The 21,682-nt window shown below is 42.9% G+C and overlaps 1 protein-coding gene across 2 annotated transcripts in view; it reads left to right on the top strand.

The window, feature by feature from the left end:
* The window catches only part of LOC107185903 (RNA-binding protein Musashi homolog Rbp6), an 856,487-nt gene that overhangs the window by 521,086 nt on the left and 313,719 nt on the right, over positions 1-21,682 (top strand). For both annotated transcript variants that reach the window (XM_015573678.1, XM_015573677.1), the window contains exon 3: positions 2,289-2,373. In XM_015573678.1, the coding sequence (XP_015429164.1) occupies positions 2,289-2,373 (85 nt within the window). The remainder of the gene's footprint in view (positions 1-2,288; positions 2,374-21,682) is intronic.

Genomic DNA, 21,682 nt, shown 5'->3' with positions numbered 1-21,682 from the left:
CGGAAACACTGTTCTGCGTTAACAAAAAATATACGTTAGTAGATTAAATTCCTTTCAAAAGGTTATTTCTTCATTCACAGTTCATGTTTTCATGATAACAGGATAAGTACACCTGTACTACCTTGACAAACACGCACAGTTTCACTATACCGAATACAACCCCTTCCAAGTTTGAAGTCGAAGCAAGTGCCCCGAAACAACCCTCTATTTCATAAGCAATAACCTAATACGTCACGTTAGGTGGCCGGTACAGCCTTGCAATCGGCCTTCGAACATTCCGCGTAAATCAAACCCTATCGTCCGGGCGTTCGAGCGTGACACTCGATTGCGCAAACAAGCCGTGGACCTGCCAATTTCGCTGGTCCACAATATTGTATCCGAAGCCTCGTAAATTCCCCAAACGAGGTACAAAAGTGGTCGAAGTTCACGCGACAGCGACTCGACAGGCTGGGAACATGTCCCCCGTTTTTCGTATTCGGGTCGCAGGCTCCGTATCCTGTCCCAGGAATAATTCCCTTCTGTATAACTGTGCTGGATGCAGCCAATGGAACCGTGTCGCAGATACCTCGATAACACTACATGCGGAAGTGGTCCGTGAGTCGCGGCCGAAGAACGAGAAAGGGGACGAGAGGAACCATAGCGCGCCGTGGCCCATCAAAAATTCAATCCATACGAGTATGTTCGTTGTTTCGTGTCCCAGAGAAAGGCGTGTCGTGGAAAAGAAACAAGGGGTTGGGGAGTAGAGTTGGGGGAGGGGGGTGAGAGGGCGCAACGTTTCGTGGAATTTTCGATGCGACGGCTGGAAAATGACGAATGTATGTACAACGTTCAAGGAAAACGGAAAAGGTGAGACACACCGCCACCGTAAGGGAAACGGAAGGCGGCGATGGGGAAGGGCGCGTCGGTAGGAAAGAGTTACATCGGAGAAATTGGCGCCTGCTTTGGTTCCTGAAGCATGTGTGCCCCATAAATAACATGTAAATATTTTCAATAACTGCCGAGGCGGCCCCAACATGAAAAATGCAAACCGCTTTGCGTCCGGTCCTCGTTCCGCCACCATCGTGTATAGTAACCGTGTGGCAACCCTTCTCCAACCCCTAGCGAGCCACTCGAGGATCGTACGCCCCGCTCCTCGACCCCCCACCCCTACCCCCTTTCACCCCTCCTAAACTCTACCTCGACTACCTCGCCAAACTATCTTTTAATATATCTGTATGTACATGGTGTCCCGCGCAAAATTTATGGTACCGGACGCCGGCCGATATTTGTTTCACTCGAGCGGCGACTTCGCCCCCCTGCCCCTCCAGATACACACACACACACGCCTTACCCTGGGAACGGTTATATGTTCCCGCCAGCGTGTGTTTTCCCCCCCCCCCCGGTTCGGAAAAAGAGCCAGCACACGGAACGATATAATTCCGCGAATATGGAATCGTGACTCTCGGGCGCGACGTGCACCGTTGCACGGGACCGCCGAACGCCGGGTCCGAATCGCTAAATTTATACGGGCGGTGACTTCGGTGGTATTTATCCCCTTTGCATTCGGTAGTAAATTTGATGGTACGTTCTGGAAATAAGGATAGTAAACTGTACGGTTTGCTAGATTTAAAAAGTAAACGAAATATCGTATGGTACGATGATAAAGTTCGAAGTTTAATTTTGTTTCCGTTGGAGAGGTACCGATGTAAACAGTTACGCCCCCCTGCTGGGTAGCCTGATTCCCCTCTCCACTTGTGTGCGAAAGGTGAACTTTGCGAATCGTTTTAGTCATTGTGCAGGTTGGTTCGCGTGAAGACGTGTTTGAGTTCCGTGTTAGGTGAAAAATGGACGTTCTAGATGTTCAGCCGTTCTAGCGAAACAGTTTTTAAATTGAAAGTCGATCGCGACGTTGGAGCATCCCTCGGTATTCATCTGATTTATCTTCGTGCGATTTTTTTATCGTGTTCGCCAGTAAAAGGTGTCATGAAAGGAACGCATTTTCAGTGAGTGTCTAATATTCGAAGTAAAGTAACGGGGGTAATAAAACAGATACCAGAAATTTTACGATCAATGTATCTGTTCGCTCCAATGCTTGTGTACAATTTCAAAGGAACTACGTACTTTGAAGGCGATGGCCTCACTTTCTTTCATTTTCAAAATAATATTTTTAATTTATTTATTCTCGAAACTTCATTGTCACATGTCTTATATATTTTTTCTGTGTTGAATATCAGTGAAATATATTAAATAGTTTAAGTATGCTGATTTTCACTGCCATAAAATTGATGGATGACTATTGTGTGTTGCAGGGGCTTTGGATTCATCACGTTCGCAGATCCCGCGAGTGTAGATAAAGTGCTGGCACAGGGTAACCACGAGTTAGATGGCAAGAAAGTAAGTACTCAACGTTACATTGGTAATTCGTCGAGCGGGCTCTGTGTTTTAAATCACATTACCAACAGCCACGCCACTGTGATCACAAATTGTCCCTTTACTTACGTCGTGTATTCGTAGAACACGCTTTAAAATTGATGGAAACCTGAAATACGAGACCCGTGTTTCCATCATAATATTTTCTTTCGGACATTTAATTATCTTCCCTATTACCCGCAATTCTTTATCGAGCAACAATCGAGATACTCCGTCTTCCTACTATTCTCTCGATTTCCATTGCGTAGCTACGATGACCCATCAATTTCTTGTTCCGATAGATCGAGACAAACACGAGCCGTCGTGCACCAGTCACACGGGCAATATTTATCTATCGACTGCGATCAATTAACCTGGAGAGACCGTACTATATCAATTATCCCCGAGAAACAACTCCGCGAAACTTAATTGCTCTCGCGGCACACATTTGATTGCGGGGACACCGTGCGAACCGATTTTTCTCATATACTGCAGAAGCCTGTCTTCTTGCCCGACGAGACGGACAATCGATATCGCCGTCGTCCGTCTTCGTTCGATGTGCAACCCGTTTCTCCGTTTTCCCCTCTGTCTATCGTGCTGTCTCTCATTACCCATTTTTCTGCCCTGTCACTGTTTCACCGCGCGTGCCCCACCGGTGCGACGGCGGCTCCCGGATGGATATCGGTGACCTTAAGTGCTCGTTAGGTACGACGAACTAACGATCCCCTAATTAGTGCGTAATAGAACGCTGGTACCAAGACGTGCCCTGGTTCTACGTGTCCTAACAATCTTTCCCCGCTTTTCGATAAGTATCTCCGCGAGCTCACGCCGTGAAAAAAACTCGTCCAGCCGGGAATGATTCATCGATCTTCATAGGCATTGATACGGTGGCTTATGGTACGTACCTGTTTTACTGGTGGAAACGATACGGTGAAAATGTCTTTGGAGAAATCTCGAGCGCTGTTTCCCTGGGAGTATACAGTTGGTCATTCAGTGGGATAGCTTGCACGAATACTGTTTTATAATAGTGATTAAGACGAAAGTAAAAGGAAAAGATTTCGAGAGAAAGGGAAAAGAAAAGACAAAGAATATACAGGACAACAGAAGCCTGAATAGAAACGCGACGGGGTCGGTCGTCCCGGGTCGCACACTGCCATTCTCGTGTACTATCGAGGAGGTGTTACACACCGGCACGGCGCCCTCGCAATTTGCATTAGTCGAGCGAATTACGCCGAAATTTATGTGAGTCTGGATATACCCGTAGCGGCGGCGGCGCGGCGGTCCTACGGTTAATACGTATTCGGGAGTACTTACGGAAGCGACCGCGCGCCAGTCGTCGTACTTATGGTTCTGTGGACAGTTAATGTCCGCAACTATTTCTCTCTGTCCGCCCAATCCTCCCGCTCACCCCCGTTCACCGCCTTAAGATATTATTCCCTGCGTATTGTCTCTTCGGTGTCGGGCCCTGGGGCCGCCGGCCGAAACGTATTTGCCACACTGTGACACGTCGCCGTTTCGACGATTAATCTCTGCCAAAAGCATCGTTCTGGTCGACGGCGGGGCGGGGGAGAGGAACGCAGCGATGCGTGGTGCAGGGGAGAGCCGGCCACGTTGCCTGGTAATTGTCTAAGCGCGCGTAAAACGAGAGCCCACCTCCCCCCACACACGAAAAGTTTCGACGTCGAAAACGTTGTCGCGAGCAAAACTCCTATGCGGCGATTCGACGCGGTACCGCCGTTAATGCGGAACCCCGTGTGCCCGTGGAATTCGTTTAATTCGTTTGTTTGCTTTCGACTGGCCGTTCGACGTATCCGCGAGACGAGCAACCCTCTCTCTCTCTCTCTCTACCGACTGTTTGCCATTTACCCGGATGATACTCTGAAGAGGGGAGGGAGAAATGAACAGTGACAGGGGGAGGATTCCAGACAAACGGGTTTTAATGTTCATTCATATGTGGAGAAGCGGTCGTGTGTACGGCAGGGCGGCGATGTATTGACGCGAATTTTGCGGCGTGAGAATGGTCTCGCGGTTGATCCTTTATCGCGATGCAAATGTGATACGTTAATAGTGACGATATTTTAATTAGAATGATATCGGTGATTTATTTTAGGTGATATATTGTAGTGTATATTGGAGTGAAATTGATGTCTGTATCTAGGTTATTTTCTTTTGCACGGGGATGGGGTTATAGAATCATATGAAAGGATTCTTATGATTTTTATCGATACGGAGACAATAAATATGCACTCGTGAATGATTTTTGAATAGCTGTTCTTGGGGGACAACGTACGTGACGCTTCACATTAACAAAGTTCAAACAATTGTAATAGATGAAACGAATTGGAGTATACAAGTTAATGAAATCATTTTATACTTCAAAAGACTGTTGTGGACAGCTTTAATAATTAGTTGTTATTGAATAAAGGTGGTTTGAAGTTGTTCTTCCAATTGTTTTGATATATTTCTGTATATTTATTGTATTTATAGGTAAATATTTTGAATCGTAACTTTCGAAAGAGAACGTTCGCTGGCGTACGTTTATGTATCGTACTCGGGAGGCCAAGCAAATTATAATGGATGAAACTCACAAATAGTATTTATGTAAATGCTGGTTACCGTGGTAAATAAAATTAGACATACTTTATAACCATATCTGTCATTTTTCCGCTGGATTTCACATATTATGTAAAAGTTCTCTTTAACTCTACGAACTTGTAATTTTCATACTGTCGTAACATACGAATAAATCAGATTTCAGTATAAGTGCGAAATATTTCAAGCACGAAAAGATATTTAACGGTAACATTACGAACATTCATTCACGAGTATATATTTATTAAATTCTTCTAGTTCAGGACGACATTCTCTGTTAGATTCCGCGCCAGTGTCCTTGCGTTTACAGCCACTCTCCAAATCTCAGCCCACCCCCCATTCGCAGAGTCCTCGAGGTTTGCCCTTTGTATCACTCTTTTCGTCGCCCACCTTTTGTCTTCCACTTTTGTGCAAGAAATGCAAGCCAGCAAGAGTGCGCGCACGACTTTCTCGTCCACTGACAAGCTTCGTCACATTAATTAGCGGATCGTTCGTCCCCGCTTGCATTAATGAACGCTCTCGTGTAATTCTCAAGAGGTCTTTGGCCCGTGGTGTGTGCGCGAGAGAAAATAAACGAAACAAAGGGGGACAAGAAGCCGTTCGGGTACGGACCGGAAGTCGCGACACCGACGCCGGATCCTACGGCTCGAAGCGTATCGACGAATGCGTTCACCTCCACCCCCACTGCATCCCCCTCGCCCTAGGGAAAGCACGGATGAAATTCAACGTGGCTTCCACCTGGGGGGAAGAAAGGTCTCGATTATACTCCGTCGAGTAGATCGTTTCGCGGTTACCTACTTCGCTCACTTTCATCCGTTTTATATTTCACTCGAGGACACTCTCTTCCGTTCGTTTCTTATTATCTTCGTCGTAGCCTCGGACTCTGTCTCTCTCTGAATTATGAAGACGATGAAGTGTCCGCGCACTCGACGACGATGCGGGAGAGTACGTAATCAGGAACGGCATTCTTCTTTCGGAATGAACCGGATGGAATATCACGAGACAGGCACCGAGAAATTTGGTATGGAATAATAATTAAACGATAGTTTTGTCGTTTCGACTGCTTCACCGGTTGGATAAAGTGACGAGCATGGACGTGGTTACAGTAAATACTCGATGAGTGTTCGAAGGCTCCTCGGCGCTGACAATGAAAGGTCATTAGGTATAACGCTGACTTTTTAATAAAGTTTAGCACCGTGATAGAGCTCAGAATTCTGAAGCCAATTATATTTGTTCCAACTGCATATGGCCGTTAATTTATGAAATATTTAATGTTCAGTGCCGAGGAACCTCCGAACACTCATCGAGAATTTACTGCGTACTATTTTACTAAGTTAACCTAACTCCTTCTGGTCGGTTTGAAAAATTTGATGCACGTGTGCTTTACATGAACTTTATTCACATTTTTATGTCTGTTTACAAAGGACCGTTTTCAGGCGAATTTGGTATTAAATATAAAATACAACAGTTGAACTTTTCCACACAAATACTATTCGAATGACAGATACTGTCGTAGCAATTGTTGAATATTACTAAAGATTTTCAATCGAAAAACTGTCATTATTGCTGCACACGTCTAATATATATATTTTGAAATATAAAATGTACAATTTTACCCGACAGTTGTTCTTATTAATTTTTCTTTCTTCTACAATTATGCCTCTATATTTCATACTTGGACGGGGAATGTTTTTATTACCAGGGGGATCGTATGTGTCCGCGACAGGACGACAAGAACGTTAATATTATCGAAAATCACCGGCAACGCATGCAAGAGCGATTTTGCAAATCGATAGCCTCGCCGTTTCTCTCTATTTGTCCGGGACAATGATTTCGCAACCCGCCGCGTAAGCACCCGCAGCGTGTGCCGCCTATGGCCGATCAGAATGGCCGTCAAATTGCGCTTAATCGGCCCTGGTTCTGATTAAAAAATACGTGGATCGCACGTGCCGCGGCCGTACGACCTCATTTGCTTTCCGTTTAATCGTGTCGCGCGATTCAGCAATAGCTAAATCAATCGACGGTTCGTATATGTATATCGCGCGATAAATAGAATACGTGCAGTCAAACGCCATAACGATACACTAATAACACTTCTTTTGGTGTTCCCAGCCAATATAGAATTTTCTATTCGTAAATAGACGCATGATCATGTGGGGACCATAAGTTTTTGGTTAATTTCTTGCAGTACTATTTGTATTTTGTGAATTATGTATTTGTAACAAAATGTGTTTCACCAGGAATCATTGGTGTTAATGAGTGTTTATTTTTAGTGACTGTCGGAATTGAGAAGTATCTTGAGATAAATTATTTCCAGGCAACTATTTTTATGCCTGGGGATTATCTGTACTTCGATATGGTGAAAAGAAGCAATCTTGAGCTTGAAAGGTCTTCCTGTGAAATTACGAAAGAAAAGATTCTCTTATAGAGGAGCTAAATGCATTCTGTATTATTTCCTTAACTCTCCCGCATTTAAGTCCATTGAAACAGTTTTTCAACTAAAGCAAATAAATACTATACGATCAAATGTAAACACAATTAGCTAGAATTCGTTGATAAATACAGCATAAAAGAATTGTTACAAATTTTCGGTCGGATAAGCATAATTCCAAATTGTGATCTGAAATAACATTTTATTTCGAACATGTCAATATCCAGGTTGTCATGTAACTGGTGGTACACCCGGGTAGGGGGAGATTCTACGTGAAAAAATAAGTCGAAAGTATACAATAATATTTTTTATTTGAAACTACGTTTTCGAGAAAATCGACAAATCCGAAACGCGTATATTTACCATGGTGGAAACTACAAACAGAACATAATGGATATACATACACACATCAGCCAAGTCCTGTTCAATTGCACGCGTATCCGAATACACAACAATCCTGTATAATTATTTAATTTTAAATATCCAAATAAAAACGTTTTGCGCGCGATTTTCATTTATCGTTTATAAATCGGATGATATTGTATCTCCTATTAAGTAACATTCACTGACGTCTTTTTTCCATCGTCTCGTAGCGTACGGACGATCGTCGGTGTTTCCCCGTAGTTTCGCGATTTCTCGCACGTTCCTTGTATTTGCTTCCGCGGCGCGAACGTTCCGTGATATACATAACGATACGAGGGGTATGCAATTAGATTTGTAAGTCCCTAATGAGCTTCGAGGAACGGAAGGCGTAGTCAAACGAGCGCTCGCGCGCACGGCGTCACGTGTCATGTTCTTTTCGTGTCCGCGATACCAAACGCGGAACGCGATTATTAACTGCATTATAGTGCAGCCGTTGTGTAAAAAAAGTGTCGCGCAGCGAAACGTCGCCGGAGGAAAATTGGCGATAAGTGGAACGAACGGCGTGTTATTTCGCGCGCCTAACGTAATTCGCTTCGTCTAACGAAATTCTGGCGATAACGCGATACTGAAGTATCATACTTTCTTAATAAATGCCCGTTTCGAGGCAAACACTCGAATGAGTTTGCATAGGGATTATTACCATTTAACGTGGGTATTTCTGAAAAAAAGTAGTCGGCTAAAACATTTTCTCGTCATTCGATACTTTAAACGAATAGAAATTTTATTATGTACATAGTTTCTGTGTAATTACACGGTCTGGTTTTATGTTATTTCTTGTATTAACCTTCAGAGGATGGGTAGGTTTTTTCATGACTTTTTGTATTTTCGAGTTAGAACTTTTATATATTTGTTGTAATGTTATACAAAAGAATGATATAATACTAGGACGAAATATTAAATCATGTAACTTTATACAGTTTGCATAGATGATTCAAAATGCTGTTGATTACTATTGGCTGTAATCCTACAACCTTTAATCTTCATTACGCTATAAAGCATTTAAGGATATTCTGTACATTTTACAGTTATAGGAGGGAAAACAGTAACTTTAACATATTCCAAGTATAAACGTCAGAATTTCCAACCTCCTCGTGTCTAGACCGCCACGCAAACGGAGAGTACTCAAACCAATACCGCGTTTCTTATTACAGCAGTAGGGACGGTCGTCATGAATCTCGTAAATGGTCCCATTTTGTTCAAAACCACGGCACATTGATGTAACAAGATTTTGGAAATAGTCCAGCAGTTAAGTGGGCTTTCGTTTCCCGAGCGAGTTTTTCGGGCAGTGACTACCACCCCGTAAATTGTAACGATGTGTGTTTTCGTCACACCATTCCTCGTTACCGATAGTCCTTAAACGCCTCGCGTGCGTTTCGAGGGGCTATCGTTGGACAGCTCCGAAAACAGTGAAAAATAAGCAGCGTCGCTCATCCGCGGAATAATTTATTTGAAGAGCTCGAAGCCACTAAGCCCTGCGGAAATTGTCTGCAGTCCTTTACAGAACTCCGGCCACCCTTGGATTCTCCTTCTCTCCCTCGAATCTCTCTCCCCTGTCCGTTTCTCTCTCTCTCTCTCTCTCTCTCTTCTCGGTTCTAGCGTACCTACACTTCTCTGTGCGTTTCTTTCTTCTATCCTCTCTCCTTCGTCGGGTGAGTCAACAATACGAGAAGCGTCTATTGTCGAATGCTTTTAAATTTGAAATACAAACCGTCTGCCTTACCGCCCTCTCCTCCTCATCCAGCCCCGTCCTATCCCGGCGACCTATCAACGTCATCGTGCATGCACGTCTTCTATCCAAAAAGCTTTCTCACTTGCATTTTTTCTTCCTCCCGATTTCAAACTTTTCATCTTTGTCCCTCTCGCTAGCTCTGCGTTGCCTCCTGTCCCCCTTCTTCCTGCGGGGTTGATAGTTTTCACTGGTCTTCTCCGACGAGCCTTCGGGGTATCGGTGTCTCTACTACGCTGGGAAAAAATTCTGGAAAATTGAAGGTAGACTCTTTTTAACGTCAGGATTCGTTGAAATTTAGGTTGGAGGAATTAGCATTTTAAATAGATTTCCCTGTTACTAAATTATAATATATGTGAAGTGGTAGTATTAAATTGATTCACAAATTTCATTGATAAAAATATAATTATATACGAACCCCCGTTCCCAACGATCGAATTATCACAAAAAATACGTGGGAGTTAATATTTTCACTATTGGAAAATTCTTATATCAAAATTGCTGTCTTCCAGTTAATTTCTACCAGAAAGGTTCATTCGTTACTACCGCTACCAAATTTGGGAGTAAACGAAGATTCTATGTAGTCTAGTTACAACGATTGCTTAAGTTTTCGATCGCGGATGAACCGACCGCGGCAAAAGTCACACCGTGAATTGTTATAGTTGAAATGATGAATTCGTCTCAGCATAGTCACGTTAATCCCCGTCGGCGGATCCGAAAGATATATCTTCCGGCGTTTCGGGGAACTTCCGCTTATCACGGCTGCGAATTAAACTGCGAAGCGGAGCAGTAGCATCTGTTGCTAGCGGTTTAATTCGTTCTCCCCGTTCGCGAGTATTGTACGAGCGGTAATCACAGCGGAATCAAGTCAAAACTAGGACGAGTCGGTATCGCGGGGTGGTTGCGAAACAAAATTACGGAAAAATTGGCACGCATACGCGCAGTTAGGGCAACGAAGATTACGGGTGATGAGGGGATGGGTGGTGGTAACGGGTGATTTACTCTAATTGTTAAGGGTGCCCCCTTAGTTCGAGAACTCTCATTTACATCCAACTTGAAAGCCGTGCTTTTTCTCTCCCCTCTTCTCTTTCTTTCTATCTTTCTCATTCTCTCTCTGTCCCCCGTCCTCGTGCGCGTGGCATTTTTATGGCTGAAACTCGTGGTGATACAACAAGGGAATATATTACGCTGCAACATTTTCTTTTCTACGCTGAAGATGCATACCAAGGACGTCCGACTAAATCAAGCACCGTCGCGTTTTATGACCGTTTATAAGCTTCCCGGTTATCTTTCCAGACAACGCTGTTGCCCGAATTCCACGGATGATTTATCCTTCTATTTACTGATATCGAGCGCGACACGGCTGCGGAATTTTTCAACGCGACACGGCTATGTACTCAGATCCTTCTACTCACGTGCACCTTTAGTATAATGAACGTTGGGATGTTAGGATTATGTATTCAGTATATATTTTGAGAATTAATCACAGTGAATCACATGGGTGTATCGTAGGCAAAAAAAAGTGATTTCACGTAATCACTTTGAAATTACTATCGTATAGTGTTACCAATTTTAAATTATATAATCACATATTTACCATTTTATCTGTTTTCTTTCGTTCGATATTTTATTTTAAATACTTTTAGTATTTATAGCATATTTTACTAATAAAATTCACTAGTTTCAAGAAAATCGATGGTAGTCACTGGAAAATTTTTGCGTAAAGTTATATCGCCGTACAGTTTAAAACAAGACCCAGAACAAAATAAAGTGTGTCAGGCCACGTATGGTTTTTTTCACTGTCGCACTCAACATGTTAAATAAGATTATAGAAGAATGCCCAAAGAATTAGTTACGCAATTTTAAAAACTAACCTTCTGACGTAGTCCTTAGACTACGTAACAATTGGAAGATCATAGTAAAATCGCAATATCTTATAGGTAATTTAAGCTTTTTGGAATGGTACTTTGGAATGGTCGAAGAATCTGTCGTGTAAAGATGACGGGTATACCCAAGTAATACTACAAAGTGAAATTGAAAACCCGAATTATACGAAGAGAATATATTCCGTTCAAGTTGTAATACAACTTCACGAAGTCGGATCACTTCAACTGCGAAACGTTCAGTTATCGAAAGTCAGAACGGAAATTTACGGGATGGGGCAGGTGTGGTGCGGCTGTGGCAGTGCTGGGAAGATTTTGTCGAAGGTATCTGGTAACTGACGTAAAATAAAACGGCGAGCCCTCTCTTGGGCGGACTTAATACCCATTCCCTCTGATTTCCGGCATCGGGGAATCACGATCCCCTTAATAGCGCGTAACATCAACAGGAACTTTTCCGTCCGATTCGTTTCCTCGTCAACGAGTGAACTGTCACTATCAGTTGAGCAGTCGAAATGGGAGACTCGAGACGGAAAAGTTGCCTTTAGTTATAAATCACATCAGGACCTGGGGACTTAAATATTTTACGACGAAAACTTTTGCCGTCCTCGGAACTATCTGTCAGCCGGGGGCTTGCATCCCGCTCCGGAGGGGCACGGGATTATCCTGCAACCGTCTCGAATGAAACGCTCGTTCTCTTTTATAATTTAACAAACACCGCCGTTTAAACGATTCGACTTATTAAACTCGGACTCGAATTATTTCATTTACGTGACTGCATTCTCGCGGAAGTTGGCATTTCTTCGGACGAGGGAAAATTTATCAGATCATCCGGCAAGTTTTATCGTATTTTTTTATGCGTTTCTTTTTACGAGCTTAAACTCGGCTGCAAAGTGACAAGGGTGGTCTGAAATATATGACGTATCCTACTTTTGTGAAGATGTTAGGTATGAGGAACTTAATATTTTTTATTTATGAATCGTGTAAAGAGTAAGAAAAATGATTGAATATAGGAAATGATATATGGAATTTTTCGAAAAAGACATGTGTAATTAAAATAGATGTCGGTGAAAGACTGCTTAGTTTAATCCTTATACTGCGAACCACTTGGACGCAGGACGATCGCTGTGTACGATGTTGCGATGTCCTTTGCTAATAAATTCAAAAATATTCAATTATTTGTATAAATGTTATAAAATATAACAACTCTAGTTATCACAGAAGAAGCAACGAATGAAAAACGTCTAAAAGTGATATACATAATCAAAGTGTTAAAAGGCTGATCTATTACACAGAAGTAGAAGTAGTGTAGAAAGTACATAATAAAAATCGATAAGCATTACCGTCATTTAGATCGAAATTACAAAAAATTTACCCAGTAAAAAACCATCTTAATTTCAAATCATGTATCATCCTCTGTAAACTTTATCATTCAATAACACCCATCATGAGAAAGTAGTGTACAACGATACGTTCGATACACTTTTGATTAATGTTGTTAGTTAATTTAATACAGCCACGCGAATAAAAAATGAAACAGAAATTACAGGATTTAAATTCAATTTACCAATTACTCAGACTCGTTTGACGTATATTAACGAGCAACCACTTGGTAAAAGTGCGCGAATTTCAGCTGGAACCGATACCGGAATAATAAACGGGCAGAGTCCGTACAGGCAGAAGTTTGACGGTATTTTCGTGACACACGCCGTTGGACCGTGTGGATAGAGTTTGCACGCTGCACACAGTATATGGGCGACGTATCATGGGTGTAAAATACCGCGTACACGTTGTAGGCAGCAGGTACCTGCGCTACCGGTGCATGAAATATAAATAATTAGTATGATATATAAGCCGCCTGCGGCCGGGTGCGCCGAGCGCGATATATCGACGTGACCCACGGCTTTATTTCGAGACGGACCACATTTTATCCGGTAAATTAGCTTTTCCGCCCGCCATTTATGTCACCCCACTTCGAGGACGTTATTGCTGGAATAGATAATTTCACTGCGCCGCACTGTTCAACGTGAAAAGACTGGAGAAGGTAGCGTGGAACTCTTGACAAATCTATATTTAACTACGTTATTCATCATATAAAATACAAACTTTGTCTCTTCGATTTACTAAAAACAATTGTCATCAGGGCCTTATCGTCTGATTGAAAACAATCTCATTTTAGATTAATTTTTTATGGATCCATAATTAGATAGCTACATGTGTAATTGGGATTGATTATATTAGCATAGCTTCTTCAAGATAGTTTACTAGTTAGTCTACACATAAAGACAAACTCTTATATCCAGCATCTATATTTAACAGCAAACCAGTCCACGGTTAGATCAAACAAACTGGCTTATATCCAATTTCCGGTCGCAAATGAGATCCAGTGATTCACAAATTTATCCATCCACGTTCAACCGAAAAATTATTGAGGATAAATTGCGACAGAATACCAGGTAATGAATACCACATAATATAGAAGTTGTACGAACGAACGACTATAATTTTCTAAGTCAACCTATGTCGACTCCTGGCAGTCCCAGCTGTACGACAAACATTAATACAGGTATCGTAAAGCTACCCGGGACAATCGCGTCAAGAAATGAAATCGGAAGGAATAATTAAATGGCTTTGTTCCTATCGTGGTCGGCTGCGTATTTGTTGGAAATACGATGAAAAGTGTGGAGACAGAGCCGCGGTCCGGCCAGTATTCACAATACAAGTGGAGGAAAAAAGGGTAACGAGCGCGGGGGCATAGATAGCGGTAGCGCTGACTGGCGTGCGCCGCGCGCGCCGGTCCCACCCTGTCGTCCGTGCTTTCGCTAACTCTCGGTCCCTTCAGCCCGCCTCATAGAGCCACATTCTCGAGCGATCCATTTCCAGATTAAACACGCGTAAAACTCCACTCTGCTGCGGTACACACAAGAAACTCCGTCCCGTTCTGTCCCACGTCCTGGGAATACACAGAGTCTTATCTGTCCCGTTTTGCGCATGAGTGCCAGGGGCGGGAGAGAAGCCTCGGAAAAGAGGTGAGTTTTCGTCTGCGGGCTCGTTCAAAAACTCATTCAGGTGAATCTGTCACTTCAGGAAAGGTTTTTCGAATCGGCCTCTCTCGGACGACCAATAACGGTAACCACCATATCCCAACCCTGTTGTAGGGGAGAATCCACGGGGATGGCTGCGTTTCATAGTAAATCAAGTATCGTCGTGACCGGTGATAAGAGGGCGCCCTGTTTGTCTTCGAGAAGGGCGCGCACCCCACCGTCTCTACTTTTTTCTTTCGCAAACGAAAATGACGAGCGCGCGATAGAGATCGGCACGAGGATCAGTCCGCCGCGGAGCTTTCGAGACTTGTGTGTTAGCGTGGGCAAACTTTACGGGGGTTGATAGAACATGTCACCGCATGAAAATTAATCGTTAGTTTGAATCATCGTCTCGTAATTCTGCTGAATGGACTCTGTTTTTTTTCTTTGTACGCAAGGCTTTGTAATTGACGCTACGTGATTTTTACGTTAAGTTTTCGTAATCATTCTAATATTTCTTTCGTAATATTTCTAAAATCATTTTGTTAAATATTTCGAGACTATTATTTGAAGTTATTACACCGGAACGAAATTTCATACGGCCCAATCGAACCAATAAGTGTTAACGTCCAAAAAATTGTTCAATTCTTACTCAAGAACGCTTTTTAATATCATTAAAATTTCCCTCATTGTCCAGACCAATTAAATTGCGGCGATCCGCGTACGAATTAGCGAAAAGAAAAAATTGTGAACCTACGTGAATACGCGCGGTACCAATCGCGGGATGGTGGATCCTCGGATGAAAGGCGACTCAATTTACCTCCACTTTGTTCGCACCTAGCAAGATCCTCGAAGGAGCGGAACGAAGGAATTTGACAAAGTTAAATCGAAGTGAAAGCGGGCGGCCCGGAGAATAGATAGGGACAGCAGGGGAGATGGAGGGACGGAGAGAGCCTTCGGAGAAATTACCGCAAGCGTTTTCGCCCCCCAGCCCCCCACTCCTTTTTCTCCTTCTTCCTTTGCCTCTGCCTTCGTCTTTTTCACGCATGGACCGGTACTCGGCTGGCACGTCAATGCTTTCAGCCGATAAAGTGCTTTTCTTTACGAAACCACCATCTGTCGCACAAGCGCGGCCAATCAGGCGACAATGGCTCGTAAATTCGAGCCAATCAGGAGGGACGCCGAGACGTGACCGCGGCAACGGTGCGATATTGCTTATGAATTATTTAAGCGGTCAGAATAACAATGTCCCTCCTCTCTCTCTCTCTCTGCCTCTCGTCCTTCCTCGACGCCCTTTCTTTCTCTGTTTCTCCACCGTGCGCGTGAGCAATTCGCGCGGGGAAAGAAATTGTCCATCGTGTTCGGGCCCATGCGAAACGTTCGATGGTGATTCCGTCCTGAGTAAGCGATATAAACTTCCCTCGGATATAATTTTCGATTCAGACTGCCACCCCGTGTGTCTGTCTATGTCTTATTCTACTTGAGATCAGTGAGACGAATAGTGTAGATAGAGAAAAGAAGTGAAATCTAATTTTCTTCCCCTAAGGTTTTGGATTTCTGCAACGTAGCAGCGAAGTAAACAGGTGCATTGCCACGTAAACAGTAACAATGAATACATATTAGTTTTTTATATCGAACTGCACTCTGCTCGCTTTGATCACTCTGGTTTCTCTGTTTTTCCCTCTGATCTCTTTCTGTTTCTCTTCCTGCTTTTCTCGTACGTCCCTTCCTCTCACACAGAAACATACCTGCACTCGTCCCTTACCTAACACACTTCTTTCATTCTCTGAAAAATTCCGTCACGCACGGCTAAAGTCATTTATTCGTTCCAAACACTCGAACGCATAAACAAAACATCAGCCTCTTCATTCGCACCTAAATCAATTGGACCAAGCTCAGGCATTCTCCGGTTTGAGTCATCTAAAATTTACAGTTCTTTAGGTGTAAAAGACCTTCACAGGCATTTTTCATTCGCTAGAATAGTAAACTTGTAAATTTACGATCTTTCGAATTGTAGCTTTAATTTTGAGACAGAAACTATCATCACAGTAAGAATTTCCAGTTGTGTTGACAATTATTGACGCATAAGTGGAGCATGGTAAAATATGTCTGTATTAACTCATGATATTCTTAGACCCAATATAATTTTCTATATTGATCTTAATTGACATTTCAAAGTAATAAGGAAATACAGATCAAATATGTTCTAATATCTTTAATAGTATGTTTCACTCGGGTAACGTTCCCTGTTAACAAGACTCCAGAGAAGTTCAGATTACATTTTCTAAGAGGGGACTACGGACACGTCTCTTTTGACCGTGGATACGGTTTAATTCATGAAAATCTTCCGAGTATTCCGGCGACGCGCAACGTCTTATCGGCTTAAGTGTTTCCAATAACACGGGGAACAAGAAAACGAACTATGCAATTACCTGGCAGGCTCGACTTCGATAATCGACAACACCCTTTCGAGTTCCCAGCGACGCGGCGGACCACCGGCTGATTCCAAAGTCCCTAACTACTTACACCGTGGGAACGTGTACACGCTGTTCGATTCCTCCGGCTTCCGATCACTGCGCTCTGCCCCGTAATGGAACGTTGTTTAAGAGAGTACGCCTGCGAAATTGATTCCCGCGCCACCGGCTGCGTCCCCGTCTTCCTTCTGATTTGTTTTCTGGCTTCGTGATTGCTTCGGCGGCAGAGAACGCGCAGAGTACATAAACGGAGACCTTAATATGAAACAATCGGTTAAACTTTCACCCTGTCCCCGAGTCAACCACGCATTAGCGGCAGTCGATATCTGTGCCATTTGTATTTGGGACATTGGGATGTCGCGCAATAAGCTTTGAACGGTCTTAGAAAGTTTTAGATATTCTGACAAAACTGTAGATTTAACAAAACTTCGTAGTTTCAATATTGGTGATTTAAATGTGTGATGACTAACATGTGAACGTGTCCAACAAGTAGACAGAGATCTGATAATATATAAGAAGAAGTTAAAAATTTTTATTCTCATTCGTGTATGGTGACATTTTTGGGTTATGTAGCGTCTCTGTAGAGAATTCGTTTAATCATCTATTGACTTCTATGACGTAGGAGCTGAAAGCTTATAAAAATAAGAAGTATTAATATTACAATGAAATCGAGACTAAACCTATTTTACGAAAACAATCCCATCCCTTTTTCCTTTTATTTAACCGCAACACAGCGTTCTTTTACCGAATACGCCAGTTAATTTTCGTTTCACCCACCACACTGAATAAGGCTGATGAAAAACCGATCAAACCCTCCTAAAAATGTCTGCAATCGAATAATTCCCGAGCCATTCCACGCTTTTTATTGCTTCTACTACACGCTTCTCGATCTAGTTTCATATTTGGAAACCCGATGAACAACACCGGTGTTGCATCATGGATGATCTGACCTCTCAAGATCAGACTAGCTTTTAGTAGGTACTTTTAATTCGTATTTTCCCAACTTCAGTGACACACACTTTCAAGCTAAGTAGTTCGTCTCTTTCTAAAGTTGTGACGCCGGCCCAGCCAGACGCGCAGTCTATATTTCGATGTCTATGGTAAGCATATACACGTCAGAGTTGGATATTCGGCAAAGATACGAAAAGGTATGAACGCTGCGTTACTATCGACTCGGTAAAATTACCGAATCGGTCAAACAAGCGTATCGTCTGAACTGGCTGTTAGAGGAAAGCCACACTATAGTGCCGTATCGTTCCAAACGATGACCCAGCGGGAAGCCACTAGAACAGCGTACAGTAGCGAAAAGGTTAAATGTGGTTCCAGCGAGCGTATCCGCCGATCCGTCGTCGTGTCGCAACAATTCGTCAAGTTCATGATTCCGGGAGGCGAGCTTCTTCTTCCGCGACGAGCTGCTGCCGCGAGTTGTCCGAGGGTAGGTATATTATGCCCGGGTACGCTGTCCCGCAAGCTGCAATTTCAGTTCGGTCTGGCGGACCTCGTTGTCCGTGACACTTTGACGCAACTCTGGAGAGAGGAACGGTGTCCAGAGAACGCTTGTGCAAGGCAGTTATGAGTTGCTTAATTGTTTTGTCACTGTTCGTCCCGTCTCCCCACCATCAGGCTACCCCCCCCCTTTCCTCTTGCCCTCTCCTCCCTTTATAGTCCTGGAATAGTCTCGCAGCCCACCCAGTCCTCTTCGCCGTCGTTGGATCCCCTCCCTCCCCCAATCCTCGGTCACTAGCCCCAGCAGTCCTCCTGTCGTAGAGTTCCTCGAATGCTCTGGATCGTTTCCGGAATAGTACTGGCTCACCCCCGTTGACAAGTTATCCGCGGGATTCTAACGTTAGGAAAATCGATACCGGGAGAACAGGGACCATTGTTTGCCTTACGGAGATTCGCCGGACGCACGGGACACCGCGCGCCGAGGAATAACTGTTGCTTAAGTTATTCACACGCCGAGGGAAATCAATTCGACGCGATACTCCTCCTTCCCGCCTCCGTTCCTTTTCTGCTCTCTCCGTCGCCCCCAACCCCTCCCGTTGAACCGCGCGCGCGTTGCATATTTATGAAGCGTTTCGAATGTTGAAAGAGTTCCGGGGTAAGCTTGTAATACGTCTTCGCTAGGGACTCCAAGGGGAGAGCCGCGGGAAGAAAAGAGAAGTTTCCTCGTGGACGGAGTTAAATTCTAGTTACCGGTATTTCCTTGACGGTAGTCGGAGCTGAATGTAATTTTTAGTCGCCGCGTTGTTCTCTATTTACCTTCTTTGTTAATGCCGAGTCCCGTGGCTATGAGTTGATGATTTAATTGCGCTCCGCCAAGATTTGTTCCGTTGTGATTTATAAATATTCATTCGTGGTAATTTCTATAATTTTCTGGATGTCCGAGAGCAATAGTCATGAGTGGACTGCAGAAGGTTATGCAAATTCATAGTATGGATTGGTAATGTAGAAAAATTAAATGTGGATAGAAGTTTAAATCCTGTTCCAGTGGCTTTACTGTGGTAATAATAATACTTGAATGTTATTCAACTTCATTAAAACCTTTATTTTAATACGTTTCGTAATTTAGGAGATGGTATAAATACATACACATCCGTAGTCTGTTTATGAGGATTTAAGAAGAATTCGTGGAAAAAGAATAACGTTATCGCCGTCTATAGTTAGAGACAATTAAGCTGGATAGCATGCATGTATATGTATACATAGTAATCAGATCGCAACATAGTTTGTCCTCCATTTCGTAAACGCGTCTGGTACCACGGGGCCCAGTACAGCGGAAGTTTTCCGCTATGTAAGGTTCCTTACGTAAATGTAAATACAATCTGCCGTTTGCATGTACATTTACATAGTAAAGTTATTATTACGTGCCACATAAATACGCTATGCCCATATAGCTGTTCGTTACTCGATACGCCCATAAATAATGGTGTTCTTTTTTAGGAAATTAGAGGACGTATATACGCCTAACTTGATTTACGATCGATCAGATAGTTCGGAACTTCGTGAGATTCTCAATATCGTTACGGGAACGAGGTCGAGGGGGGGGGGGGAATCAGAAGAAAATTGTTCGCCCAACCCTTTTTAAATTGCCACGGCGAACGATACCGGTATCTAAACAAATTATCTACGCATAAATTGTCAGGAACCGTTGGGGGGTGCAGTTTCATCGACGGAGGAGCTCGAGGGTTCCTCAGAAAATTCATGAATCGCTTCGCTGGCTTCGTGGCACCATAATCGCTCGTTATAAACGCGAGTAGTCGTCTCGTTATAGGCGTGTAAATTATCGCCGCTAAGTAAACACATTACATATGTAGCTATTCGGGATTGCTACCTAGCGATTTTCAAGACGTCGAAGTTTATCTGCAAAAACTAACGTTGTAACATGAACATGTAATAATAAACAAAAATAGAATCCGTTAAAAAGGTTGACCTTGTAGGGTACAAGAGGCAAATAATGCACAGAAGGCGATCTATTATTAAACTGCTATTAATCAGCACCTGATTTAGAACAAATTAAAATTTATACAAAAAGTGTATTTCAAACTTAGAGGTTAATGGACAAAATTACAATGACTGGCACATTAAATTGGATTGTATTACATTAGACAGGTTAAAGTCAATAGACGATAAGATGTTCATGAATGTCGCGCGATTTATGTGGTGGCCTGTCTAAAAAATGGTGGTAAACAATGTTTTCTATGATCTATTTATTTGCAGTGGAGTGAAACGTGTTATTAGAGATGCAGTATCAGTTTGGTTTAGAGGAAAAAGAAATATCGTCGCCAGTGTTGAGCGTCCCGCTGTCGACGCTTGACTGACCGACCTTTTGCTTTCGTTGTCTCGTACACCCGTGACTTGTTTATGTTTGAAAAATTTCTTCGTATTTGCAGAGTGTGTGAGTTATAACACGCTTGGAGCGAAGCCCCGATAATTTGTCACCCCCCTGAGCGCGACGACCTATTTTTTGATTTTCCGCGTTGTTTTCGCTCCCGTTTCTCGTGCACCGATTCTATTACTTTCCCGCATAAATAAATCTGCATTAACTACCTTTTCGTAGGTGTTTCGAATTTGATTTTCGAAATTCGTCGGTACCGCTGAGTTATGTAAAAAGTGTGTCTCAAGGACGAGCAAATCGAACGTTGAAGAACGTCTGGGAACAACGAAATATAAATTGAACGCGATTCATCCAATACTTGTTACTAACTTTATGGGTGTACAAATATGGAACAGTTATTACTTGAAGCAGTTTCTGTCTTGACTTATGAATGTCCGTTATTTTTCGAACATAAATCGGAATTTATAAACTGTCTTCACCTTGTGAATTCTATTTTTTTTCTTTTACTCAAAAACAAAATGATGTTCTATTGTTCAGAACAAATGGAAATTTCAAGTAGCCCTTTCATTCGAATATTTTTTGGTTCGCTAAAAGTGTATTAGCTCAATTATAAGAATTTATGCGTTTAGTGGATATTTTTTTATACACAGTTGATGTATTCCAAAAAAGGCATTCTCATGAGTCTCTTTACGCGATACAAAGCAATCGAAAAGAACCAGGCGACCAGCATGCTGGCACATGAGCGCCTACTAGATTTCAGGAGCCTATATCCAGCCACCTGTGGTGTTTAATGTCCATAAAAGTGCAATCACGCGTGCGATATTTATGTACACCGTAAAATTTTCGTGTCGCGAGGCAATTTAGTATCACGCCACTCGTTTTTGCAACAGGCAGGATTATAAATATT

This window comes from Dufourea novaeangliae, unplaced genomic scaffold, assembly GCF_001272555.1.
Source record: "Dufourea novaeangliae isolate 0120121106 unplaced genomic scaffold, ASM127255v1 scaffold56, whole genome shotgun sequence".
Lineage (NCBI taxonomy): Eukaryota > Metazoa > Arthropoda > Insecta > Hymenoptera > Halictidae > Dufourea > Dufourea novaeangliae.
Note: the sequence above shows the minus strand (reverse complement) of the source record. Positions and strands in the feature narration are given on the sequence as shown.